A 12260-nucleotide genomic window follows, 5' to 3' on the forward strand; every position below is an offset into this window, starting at 1 on the left:
CCTGGGGCAGATTCTGAGACCTTGTGTGAGTTCGGTGATGGGTTAGTTATGCCTGCATGGTTCCAGAGGGAGGAGAGTTGGCATGTGTGACCCAGAGTTGTCATTTCATGCAACATTTCCAAATTGTTGGTGTCAGCAAGGGATAAAACAGACAAATATTTCTTGGCAGATCTGAATAAAAGAAACACAAGAGCATTTGGTGCCCAAAGCCAACCTGTTCACGAGCTTAATGGGGAACTGGGACCCCATCTTCATATCTGACTCTGGCTATGGTTGCAGGGGTGCCAAGTCCCCCTCAGGTCTAGATCCTGCTAGAGAAAGGAGCTCCCAGAGGCCAGAAGGAGGAGCCCCATCCAAGGGCACCCGTGATGGCCCAGGGCCTTCCCAAGAGCAGCGGGTGTCAGACCGTCCCACATCTTGCTGTCTCACTGTTTGTGTGAGAGGTGGGACCCCATCACGTTTATGAATTTACGTGAGTGAACCTGCACCTTCCCCTTGGGCCAGCCACTTACTCGGTGTGTGACCTTCAGCCAGTCACTTAACCTCTCTGTGCCTCAGTTTCCTCATCTACCGAACAAGGGTAGCATCTGGCTCTCAGAGCTATGGTGAGAGATAAATGAGACAACGTTTATAAGTTGATCATTTCATAGATCAAGTAGAAAATTAAAGCCCAACTCATTTTAGGCATTGTTATTTGAGTGCTTTTGAGCAAGAAGTAAAGCAAAGAGGAGAAGGAAAAAATGACCTCTTGCCTGTGTGAAAAGGAAGAAAGACTGGGGCCAGGCAACGGTGATTGTGGCTGTGAGGTGTTGTGGTTCTGTAGGGAAATTCTCGAACCTGCTAAGGGTTGGGCCAGATTGCCTGTGAGATCCCCTCCGATGCTGCATTTCTGTCTGAGGCCACAGCAGAGAGACTATTCCGTTCCTGTCCCCGACCCAGCAGCACTGAAGAGGGAGCAGGGGAGGGGTTGTGCCCACTTACCATAGAGCTTCTCCCTCTTCTTGCCTTGGGAGGTCTGCAGCTTAATTTCCCCCCGGAAGTGACCCATCATCTCTCCATGGTGGGTGAGAGGCGTGTAGATGGGGAGCTGAGTTTCCGTGGCCTCTAACCGTAGAGCGATGCAGCCCTCGCCTGGGGAGGTGGGGAGACAGCAGTCATGTCAAGACACCCCCCCCGCCAACCCAGCCCCGCCGTTTCACGGGAGAAACACCATGCATTTGGCCTGGAGATTTAGCTCTCCCACCCAGAGATGATCCTTTGCAACAATTGCCAAGGCAGGGATTATGGAACAAAACTTTCAGAACAACTCCTCAGCGATTTGGGGAAAACATCTCAAACCTTATAGCAAAATGAACTCCACACAGATTAGTGGATATAAAAAAAAGTAAATCATAGAAAATCCGGCAGAAAACCAGAATTAAATACTAATCTGATTGCTGGAAGGAATAACTTCCCAAGGTTTGAAGCAGTGTGAGAAATGACAAAACAACACTGACAGATAGGATAGAAAAGTTTAAAACTTCTGCACAGAGAAAAAACAAAAATGGAAAGAGGACTGACTGGGAACAATAGTTGCAGCCAGCTTCACACAGAAGGTATTTTATCTGAACTCCTCAAAATCAAATCTCCAGCAGATAAATGGGCAGATAACCCCACAGACATTTTCCACAAAAAGAAGTGTAGATGGTTGATTTCAGTACATGGAAACTGGTTCAGTCTGCTGAGCCATCAAAAATGCAAATTAAGGCAGCAGTAAGGGACTCTCTCACAGACATGAAATTAACAAAAGTAGAAGCAAAGGATACCCAGTGCCAGCAAGGATCTGGGGAAAGCTGTACACTGGGATGTGGCAAGGTCCACAAGGCAAGACGGAGCCTTCACAGCCATCAGTTGGATACCGAGCACCAAGAACCACAAACATATGTATACCCTTTAGCCAGCAAACACGGGAACTTGCCCTAAAGAGACGACCCAAAAGAATAACAAATGTAGCCAAAGGAGAATAAAAGACGTCCACAAGGAAGAAAAGAGAGCCCTCCTCCACTGTTGGTGGGAATGTAAATTGGTGCAGCCGCTATGGAAAACAGTATGGAGCTTCCTTAAAAAAACTAAAAATAGAGTTGCCATATGATCCAGCAGTCCCACTCCTGGGCATATATCCGGAGAAAACGCTAATTCGGAAAGATACATGCACCGCAATGTTCACAGCAGCACTATTTTACAATAGCCAAGACATGGAAGCAACCTAAATGGCCGTCGACAGACGAATGGCTAAAGATGTGGTATACATGCACAATGGAATACTACTCAGCCATAAAAAAGAAATAATGCCATTTGCAGCAACAAGGATGGACCTAGAGATTATCATACTGAGTGAAGTCAGAGACAAATATCATATGATATCACTTATAACTTATATGTGGAATCTAAAATATGATACAAATGAACTTATTTACAAAACAGCAATAGACTCACATAGAAAACAAACTTATGCTTACCAAAGGGGAAAAGGGGTGGGGGAGGGATAAATTAGGAGTTTGGGATTAGCAGATGTAAACTATTGGTACTATATATAAAATGGATAAACAGCAAGGTCCTGCTGTATAGCACAGGGAACTATATTCAATATCCTATAATAAACCACAATGGAAAACAATATGAAAAAGAATATATATATTACACACACATATAAAACTGAATCACTTTGCTATACATCAGAAACTAGCTCATTGTAAATCAACTATACCGCAATAAAAAATAAAAATGTCCACAAAGAGATCCATCTTGGCATTGTTGATAACACTAACAAAAATAATTTGCAGAGCCTCAATAGTAGTAGTAAGGAGTACTTTAAAAAATGAGGATATAGGGCTTCCCTGGTGGCGCAGTGGTTGAGAGCCCGCCTGCCGGTGCAGGGGACACGGGTTCGTGCCCCGGTCCGGGAGGATCCCACATGCCGCGGAGCGGCTGGGCCCGTGAGCCATGGCCGCTGAGCCTGCGCGTCCGGAGCCTGTGCTCCGCAACGGGAGAGGCCACAGCGGTGAGAGGCCCGCGTACCGCAAAAAAAAAAAAAAGAGGATATAGTAAATCCATGGAATATTATGAAGCCATTAAAAGCAACCATCATGAAGGCTGGTCGGAGGATCATGGAAAATGTGTATCATCTAATACCAGGTGAGGAAAGCAGAATATAGATGGTGTCTCTGTGATAATTATTTATATAGAAATCTATGTGTGCCTATGGATGAACACGGGAGTGTGAAAGCAAAATAAAAATGATTGCTGTAGCAAGGAATGAGACTGCTGGATGATTTTTTTTCCTAGTTGTTAGTATGATATGCTGTTTGTCAGTATGAATACCAAGAGGAGGAGACAAAGGAGAACTACAGTGTTTGAAAAGAAAATGGAACCGTCAGACCTGTGTTCCCGTTTCCTGCCAGCAAACCTCCCGACGCTCTGGCACCCACGTGGATCCTTTCTCTTTGCTCCATCACAGTCCTTGGGCTCTGCTCGCCCCTGCCTTGGCTCAGGGACCCTCTTCCCAGTGCTGCACTGGGAGGGAGTGGAGGGCACGATTCTGGAGCTGGGCTGCCTGGGTTCAAGTCCAAGGTCACACAGCAGCTTGTCAAACTCACTCAGTGGCTGTGTGACCTTGGACAAGTCACTTCATTTCCCCACCTCTGCAATGAGGGTGGTGATGGTACCTACATCCAGAGCCTGCACCGTGGGTGACAGACACACATGGGCACCCTTCCTGTCTGTAGCCTCTTTCTGCTCCCTGGCTTCCATCGATCAGCATTAACCCCCCTCAGATTCCTTCCATTGAAAACAAACACCCTCCCTGGACGCAGCTGCACATCCTGGTCTCTCACGCCCTCTGCCTCCTCACCCCGGCTCACTCCCCTCGCCGTGCACACGGCTCTCCCAAGCCCACAAGTCCCCAAGTCCCTCTGTCTGCAGGACACTGGTCTTTATTTGGTTGGATCTCTCGGGCACATTTGCTATCACAGCCACGTCGTCTTGAACAGCTCTGACAGCGTCCCCGACCCCAGTCTTTGGCGCTCCGCCCACTTCTCTGGCTGAACCGTTTTAGTCTCCTTTGCCCTGCTGCTCACCACAGCCAGCCCAGTTCAGGAAACGGAAACATTAACCCCAGCAACTCAAACCACAAGTTCAGGGCCATCCTTGACCCTCTTCCCCCGATTCCCGTGGTCAAACAATTTCCCTTCTCAGTACCTCTCAATTTTAACCTGTCTCTCCTTTTTTTTTTAACCATGGCTACTTTCATTCTGGCTCCCTCATCTCTCGTGTTGATCACTGCAAACACATATTCCTAAGATGCAAAGCTGACCATGTTACCATCTTGCCTGACCCTTCTGTGGCTCCCTTCTGTCCCCAGGATACGATATCTACCCCTAGCCTGGCTTGTATGGATCTGGCTCCAGCCTCTCTCTGGCTGCCTGTCCCCTCACTCCACGCTCTAGCTGCGCAGAATGTACCAAGTGCAAGGGCAAACCTGGAGCCATGGACAGGCTGAAGATTTTACAGAAGATGGTGTCTCTCTGGGAGGACAGTTAGCGGGGCCACAGGCGTTCTCAGGCCTGCCTGGTCCGGGCACTGAGCAATGCCAGGAAGGCCTGGGTTCAAATTAGGGCTCAGCCAGTTACAACCTGTGCAACTTAGGCAAGTCACTCCACCTTTCTGAGCCTCAGTTTACTTATCTAATCGAGAGAATAGTATCTGCTTCACAAGATCATGTCAGGATAAATCAAGTACTACGTGCAAGCACCTGGCACAGAATCTGACACAGGAAAGGCTCCATAGATGGGAGGTGTTGTGGCCGCTTGCTGTCAGTCCCAGGAGTCTGATGGGGTCGGAAGGATAGCTTTCCAGTAACTGTCCCTCTGGCAGCATCAGGATGGGGAACGGAGCAGCCGGTGGGCTTTTGTGAAGGAGATACCACTGCTTCCCTTACCATCAGAGGCCTCGATCAGCAGGTGTGGCACCTGCAGCCCCTGTCCTGGGACCCTTACCATAGGATTCGTCACTGTCAGAGGACTTAATGCTTATCAGGATGTGCTGGTCCAGCAGGTACTCGGGGTCGGAGATGATGGGCTTCAGCTGCAGAGAGGGGCACAGGATTAGCTTGGACAGGTGGGTGACGGTTGCCAGCCCAGAGGAGGGGAATGCGTGGGAAAAAGGACGGTAGACGTTCTTTTTAAACAAATTCGAACCCCTGATTTTCTTGCCCCAGAGAGCAGGAAGGAACCCATGTGTCCACCCTGCACAGCAAGGCGGGGTTAACCCCGTCACACTGCGCCCCGGCCCCGGGGAGAGGGCCTGACTCCAAACATGCCTCCCCCCCTGCCTCCCTGCCCTTCCTCCCCCTCCTCTGCCCACCCCAGGATCAAGGGGGATGGGGCCAGGCCGATACACAAACACTGGTGGGGCCAGGAGCCAGGTCTGAACGCACCCCACTCCCTGCCCCCCAGCAGGGTACAGCCCCCTCCTCGGCCCCCTCCCGCGATGGGGCTGCATTGAAGGGGGCACCATGGGGCCTGCCCTGCATCTGGGCAGGAGGAGGCCTGTGTCCACCTGCAGCGGAGCCCCTCGCGTGGGCCTGGACTGTCCTGTGGGTTGTTGGAGGGTGGCTCAGCGAGGGACAGACACACATCCTGGATTCACTCCTACGTGCTGGCTACAACGTGTGACCTTTTCACACCTTAAGGCTGTTCCTCGTGCAGACCCCAACACAGTAGGGCCTAATGAAAAGGCCCCAGGCTGCCCCTTTCCTTCCCATCCACAGATACCAAGACCCCCCCTTGTGCAGGCCTCTGGGTGCATGCTGACTGACAGGATGGACTCTATCTCCATTCAGAAAGTTCCAGAACGTCACTGCAGCCGCGTGACCATGAACAAGCCTCTCTGGGATCTGCCTCCGGTCCTTTCTCTGTAAAGTCACCTGGTCAGATGAGGTGTCCTCTAGAACCCTTCCACAATCCATCAGGGGAGTTGAAATTCATTGAGGAATATTGGGGCCACTAGGCTCAGGCCCACGTTTAACCACTGCTGGGGAGGGCGTCATAAGCCGCCTTGAAAGACAGGCAGCCTCTCCTGCGTTTGGCCCGTGGGATTCCCCCTCCCTCTGGTCAGGCCTGGCCGGAGCTCTGCCGCTGGCTGATGAACGCGAAATCCTCCCTGATCTTGAATTACCTTTGGAAGGGTCTCGCCAAACTTCACTACCAACTCCCCTTCACTTCCTTCTTCATTTTCTCCTTCCTGACTCTTGACGAAACCTGTCCGAGGATAAGAAGGCTGGCTTTCAGAAAACAGCACAAGAACCAGACAGAGAAGACTCCTTGGGTTGTCCCACCAGGACCAATGAAGATACCCTCCTTCCTCTTCTATCTGTAGGGGCCACAGCATCGTTTAGGAGTCAGGCTTGTTGGGGATTCTGTTTTGGTGCAGGGGATGGTCATTTGCCAACGCAGTCTAATTATTTTTAGGAGACTCAGAGAGATTCCCCTCCTTTTTGGCTCCACTTTGCAACAAACCAGGCAACAAAGAAATCATCACATCACAGGAAAGGAGATTAGGAAACATGATGGTTCCTCCCACTCAAGACAGCAGCCTTTTGAAATGCTAATTTAAGCTTCCTAATATGCTGTTTCCATAGAAATGTATGCAAATGCCTTGATATTTTATTAAAAACACCCGCACAAAAATCCTCATCATTTTTGGAAGTGCTCTGCCCTTGCTAGGTGAACTGGGACCTGGAGACTTCCTGGAGAAGGCAGATCTGTCACCAGCCCAGGCTGGGTCTGAGGAGGAAAGAGGGTGGGGCAACACTGCAGCTGGTGGCACAGGTGGTCCTGTTCCCAATTTCTGGAAGCATCTGTCATCCCGTCACAAAATGCCTCCTTTTGTGGTGTTGATTTGCCAGCCTCTCCCCACCCCCCCACCACCCCCTGCACCATCTCAGCCAGGAGAGCTAGAAACCACACAGATGCCCTCACCGTGGAACAGCTTTAGACAATATGCCTAGAAACGTCACCCAGAAAGGGTGTTTCCTAAACACGGTTTGTGCGACCTGCTGCTGGCTGTTGGGTGGCCGTCGATCTCTAGTTGGCTCTGGGATGCTCAGACCACCTGAGAAAGGTGCCTGTGATGCAGGGAAGAGCAGAGGACCCCGGGGAAGAACAAGCGATTACCAGCAGCTGCTCTGGCCCCAGCGCTGGCCTCCACAAGCTCTGGACCTTTGCCCAAGACCCTCTGGTTGAGTGGCAGCCCCGGCTTGGAGGACCCTAGAGTGGGCTAAACTCTGCCCGGAGGGGCAAGGAGAGGGTCCAGCTGCCCAGCTGCCTACAAGGGGCCGAGGGGTCTGTGCACCAGTGACTGACCCGTCCCTGGGGCTGGAGTAGCAGTATCGCGGGATACTGGGGGCCCCTGTAGTAACTGGGTGTCTCCTTGTACTGTCCACCTGCAGCCCCACTCTGTGACGCCCCTCTTTGAGGCTGATCCGTAGTCTTTCCCAGAGAGCGGAGAAAAGCACCATCAGTGACAAGGCTTTTGTGGAAGAGCCGTGCCTGTCCCCCTAAAAGGCAGTTCAGCAAGCACGTACTCTCCAAGCAGCTCGAGTGGAACTCCAGGTAGAATTTGGTCTGGGACTTGGTCTTCAGTGTGGCATAGCACCTGAGAAACTCAATCTGCCCTTGGCTGTCGACAGTCCCGGGGCCTGGAACAGGTGAGAACAGAGATTCGGTTCCACAATGTGTCTGGAGATGGAGCGTTTCAAACCAGCCCCCCGACACCAAGCTCCTTCCTAGGATCCAAGGAAGTTGAGAGTCTAGGTGGAAGGAAGGGTTTCTTCTGAAATCCCACCACCTACACCAAGCATCTCCAATGATGGTAACAGCCTCTCTGATGAATCAAAGCTGGTACAGAGCGGAGCAGGAAGAGTTCTACGCTCAGCTTTGCCACTAAAGCTGTGTGGCCTTGGGCAGCGCCCTTAATGCCTCAGCCTCCCCGTGGGTTCTTGCAAAGAGAGCTTGTGTAGTGGCTCAGGTGCCTGATACCCAAATCTGTCTCATTTCTAAGTTTACGTAGGGATGCCTGTTCCTCCTTCCTCAGGCAAAGTTACCCCTGCTGCTTACTCTGACCTCCTTATGCTCACCTGTACCCAGGTAACTTGCAGGTATGTTCTTCATTTAGATGATGCTTTTGCAAGTGCCCTTAGGCTGGCTTTGAACAGTGTTCTGTCCCTCCATATAAATTCTGAGCCACACGAGAGCAGGGACACACATTCCCTTCCTCTATCCCTCCCATCCTGCCTGCTTTCCTTTCTTTTTCTTTTTCCCTTTATTGAAGACAAACTGACAAATATAATTGTGTATACTTAAAGTGTACAACGCGATGACGTGATATACATATACACTCTGAAATGATTATCAAGATAATTAACACATCCGTCACCTCACATAATTAACTGTGTGTTTTGGTGTGGTAAGAACTTTAGCTTAGGATCTACTCTCAGCAGATTTTAAGTGTACAGTGCTGTATTATTACCTATGGTCACCAAGCTGAATTTTAGATCCCTGGAAATTATTCATCTTAAACTGGAAATTTGTACCCTTTGACTTACATCTCCTCCCTGCAAACCCCACCAGCTCTTGGCCACCATCATTGTACTCTCTGAATGAAGTTGGCTTTTTTTTTTTTAAAAAAAAAAGATTCCACGTATAAGTGATACTATATATGTATCTTGTACTTGTTTTTCTGTCTGGCTTATTTCACTTAGCCTTCCTTTCTTTTTTTAACTCCCCAGCACCAAGGCCAGGCTCTGCTTAGGTAGACGTTCAACCAACGCTCAATCTCGGTAATCGGTGTTTGTGAGCTTCTGCTGTGTGCCGAGTCCCAGTGGAGGGAGGGCAAGGCTGACCCTGGGGATGTGATGAGGGTCCTGCATAGGCTGCCCCACCAACGCTGTAGGAACTCAGAGACAGCAGAGATGGGTGGGGACTGGAGAAGAGGTGGAAGGTTCTGGAAAGGCACAGTGACCAGAGCTAGGAAAGAGACAGGATGGTGGGTCAAGGCTTGTGTGAAGAGTGGAGGTCACACTGCTGGGGCCATGGATGTTAGATTCAACAGCCTATGGGCAAGAGTGTCCCAGAAGACAGGGTTTCAGCCTCACCTACACCCCTCAGGGCACCAAGGACACAGAGGAATACAGGCTTTTCCAACCTGTATTGGGCCCTGCACTCAGCCCTCATAAATGATGTCTGCTGACCATGGAAGTGGGGGGTGGGCAGAGGAGGTGACAACATGGCTCCCCGGTCACCCAGACCCAGGGCTGGACATGCCACAGACAACACCCAGACCCCTGCTGGGACGAGGCTGGCCTGGCTACCAGGGCCGAGCTAGATTGTTTGAAAAATTACGTGCAAATCTATAGAGTATTATTAACTCTGATGTTTACCCAAACTCAGTCACCTGCATCCTATCTTCACAATTTTTACCACCTACCTCGCACGTGCACTAAGATTGACTTAACGTTTTCTTTAAATAGACTCATTTTTAAAACTTAAATAATCGTATTTAAATAAAAAGGTATATCATAAGACTAAATGGAAACCAGTGTTTCTTGCCTTACACAGAAGAGTCATATTTAAAACATATTAAAATAAATGCCTTACTAATAAATGTTCATCCATGTCCCACCCGGAATTGTGTTTGGTGGCACATGTGCCACACCTTGGAAAACACTCATTTTCCCAATTTTAAAGACTATATTAACATTGAAGCTTAAACAAAGCTGGCATATTTGCCAAAGAGAGCAAGAACATGCTCTGGACTGAAATCATGATTTGGTTTGGACATGAAGGGACCCGATGGATGGACAGTGGACTTGCCTGGAAGGATAAGCCTTTATCTAACACAGACAACTGATTGCTGCAACCAGAAGATGAGCACCCAGGCCTTCTATCCGCATGGAGAACAGAGGGATGGACACCACCCACCGCTTACCATTCTTGGAGACAAACTGGGAGGTGACTCCTGCCTCAAATGTGGCAAAAACAGGGCTGTGGTCACTTGTCATGATGTCACTGGTGCTGCCTGCAGGGGAGGGAAGGAATTTCTGAGCAGGGAAGGAGAAACCCTTCTGGTCAAGCCAAGGATGGCAAACGCATGGCAGAAATCAACTTGCACTTATGGAAGCCTCCAGAAGTTTCATGGTTTTGTACCTGTTGTTCCATTGACCTTCCATAACCACGCTTGAAAGCAGTGAAAGACTGGGACCCTGTCTCCTCCATGGCTAATTGTGGCTGCAGTAGTTTTTCCTAAAGACTTGTGAGTTTTAAAATATATAGATCATTGCGTGTTTGAAATGTGGAGCTTTTTTCTGGTCTAAGCATTTTGTTGTATTGAGGAGGCACTCACAGCCCAGAGTGGGATGGGGATTTAGGGTCACTGAGCCCATCAGTGAGAAATGGCACCTTCCACTGAAGGTGCCATTTCGGGACAGAGTGGAAGCTGATAAAGTGCAGACACTGAGTGTAGACGACATTTGTAAGGAGCTTGGTGCTTAGATGAGAAGGGAAGGCAGCAGAGCATGTTTGGAGGGGGTAAGAGAAAGAGCAGAGGTCTAGGAATCCTGAGTCCTAAGTGCTTTTGATAAGTCATGTGGAAATGTCTGGCTGGGTATTCAGGGCTGGAGATTTATCTTCAGATTTGGAGTCATGACATTAGGTGGAAGCAGAGGCCTCGAGGACGTTTTGGCCCTACCGGGAAGACATGAAGGATGACAAGAGATGAGGATGAAACTCCAGGACACGCCCAGCATCAGTGGGCAAAGGAGACACAGCACAGGAGACCGAGAAGGCAGTAAACAGATATAAGTCCTTCCCAATAAAGTTTTACAAATCAGCAAAGAAAAAATAAACATACCACTCCTCTACCACCAAAGATGTGGGGAGAAAATTCACAAGAGAAATACAGATGGCCAATAAACAGGAAAAAAAAATTGCTCGCTTGCAAACAACCGTCAAAAAGACAACTTGAAACAACAGTGAGATGGATGGAGAAAGAGAATGAGAAGAAGAAAGAGTGGGATGCTGGGACTGGGGACAGTGGGGATGCTGGGACTGGGGACAGTGGAGGTGCTGGGACTGGGTTAGAAGGAAAGCATGGAGCAAAGGGCCCAGGTGAAAAGCTTATCCAGGCAAGGAGGAGGGCATCCCTTCCCCGAGACCGGAGGCAAGGTGTAGGAGGGGCAGCAGTCTAAAGCATGTTTGGCCATTGGCAGGAAGAAGTCAGTGAGGATCTGGTGCTGTGTGAAGCAGGAGATGATGGAGGAGCAGGAGTCAGGCCGAGTGAGGGGCTACAAGTTTGTGGTGGCAACAGAAGAGGAGAAGTTAAAGGTGGACAAAAAGAGTTTTAAAAAATGTTCTTAAAAATACTTTAGATGTGTATTGACCGTGATAGCATTAGCACTACAGTAACTGTGCCTGAAACCTGGGAGGTGGACTCCTACCTAGGTGGCCTCCCTATAACCACGCCCTGTGGGTCCACCCTCCCACAGTGAGTCTGGGCTTGGCCAGGTGACCTCCTTTAACCACTAGGACGTTAGTAAATGTGAGGCAAGCAGAGACCTAAAAAGTACTTCCACATCCGGGACTGTCAGCTGGGAATCCCAGGACCAGGAAGCAGCAGCCTGAACTAGCCTGCTGGATGATAAGCAAATATTAAGGTAGTTGTTACGCAGCAATAGCTAACTGATACATGCTATTGATGTCACCACCATGAGACTCAAGCTCAAAGTTTACCCCCATTTCCTGAGCTCTGGACATTCATTCCCTTTTCTTTCCCAATTTCCTGCCCACTCACAACTCATTAAACCCTCCTCCAGCATGCCATGAAATACCGTTAGCAAAATTCCCTACCTCTTCAAACTTTCCCTTCATGTTTCAAACCTGGCCCTTCCTGGAAGTCACTGCAGCCTCCCAGGCGAGGCCTGGCTTTCCTCCCCCTCGCTCATGCACGGCCCAGACAGGGAGCAGCTATGTCCGCCTAGCTCCTCAATGCGACTTGCAGACGAGTCTCCCTCCTTCTTTCTAAAAACCTCCATGATAGGGTCGTTTTGAAAACCGGATTTAGGCTCAAAAAGCAGTAATGCCACAAGCCACCCCTTTCTCCTGAATTTCTGCAGAGGGGGGCTGGAAGGCAGACTCGACTGCAGAATTGGCAGGGCTCGTGCAGCTGCA

At 49.6% G+C, this 12260-nt stretch overlaps 1 protein-coding gene across 1 annotated transcript in view; it reads right to left on the reverse strand.

The window, feature by feature from the left end:
• INPP5D (inositol polyphosphate-5-phosphatase D) overlaps window positions 1-12260 on the reverse strand; it is a 131631-nt gene that overhangs the window by 9038 nt on the left and 110333 nt on the right. Inside the window, exons 19-23 of the mRNA XM_024124657.3 lie at window positions 10024-10113; window positions 7622-7735; window positions 6214-6296; window positions 5034-5121; window positions 982-1131 (exon numbers count right to left, since the gene is read on the reverse strand). Coding sequence (XP_023980425.1) covers window positions 982-1131; window positions 5034-5121; window positions 6214-6296; window positions 7622-7735; window positions 10024-10113 — 525 coding nt within the window. The remainder of the gene's footprint in view (window positions 1-981; window positions 1132-5033; window positions 5122-6213; window positions 6297-7621; window positions 7736-10023; window positions 10114-12260) is intronic.

Source organism: Physeter macrocephalus, chromosome 2 (assembly GCF_002837175.3).
Source record: "Physeter macrocephalus isolate SW-GA chromosome 2, ASM283717v5, whole genome shotgun sequence".
Classification (NCBI taxonomy): Eukaryota; Metazoa; Chordata; class Mammalia; order Artiodactyla; family Physeteridae; genus Physeter; species Physeter macrocephalus.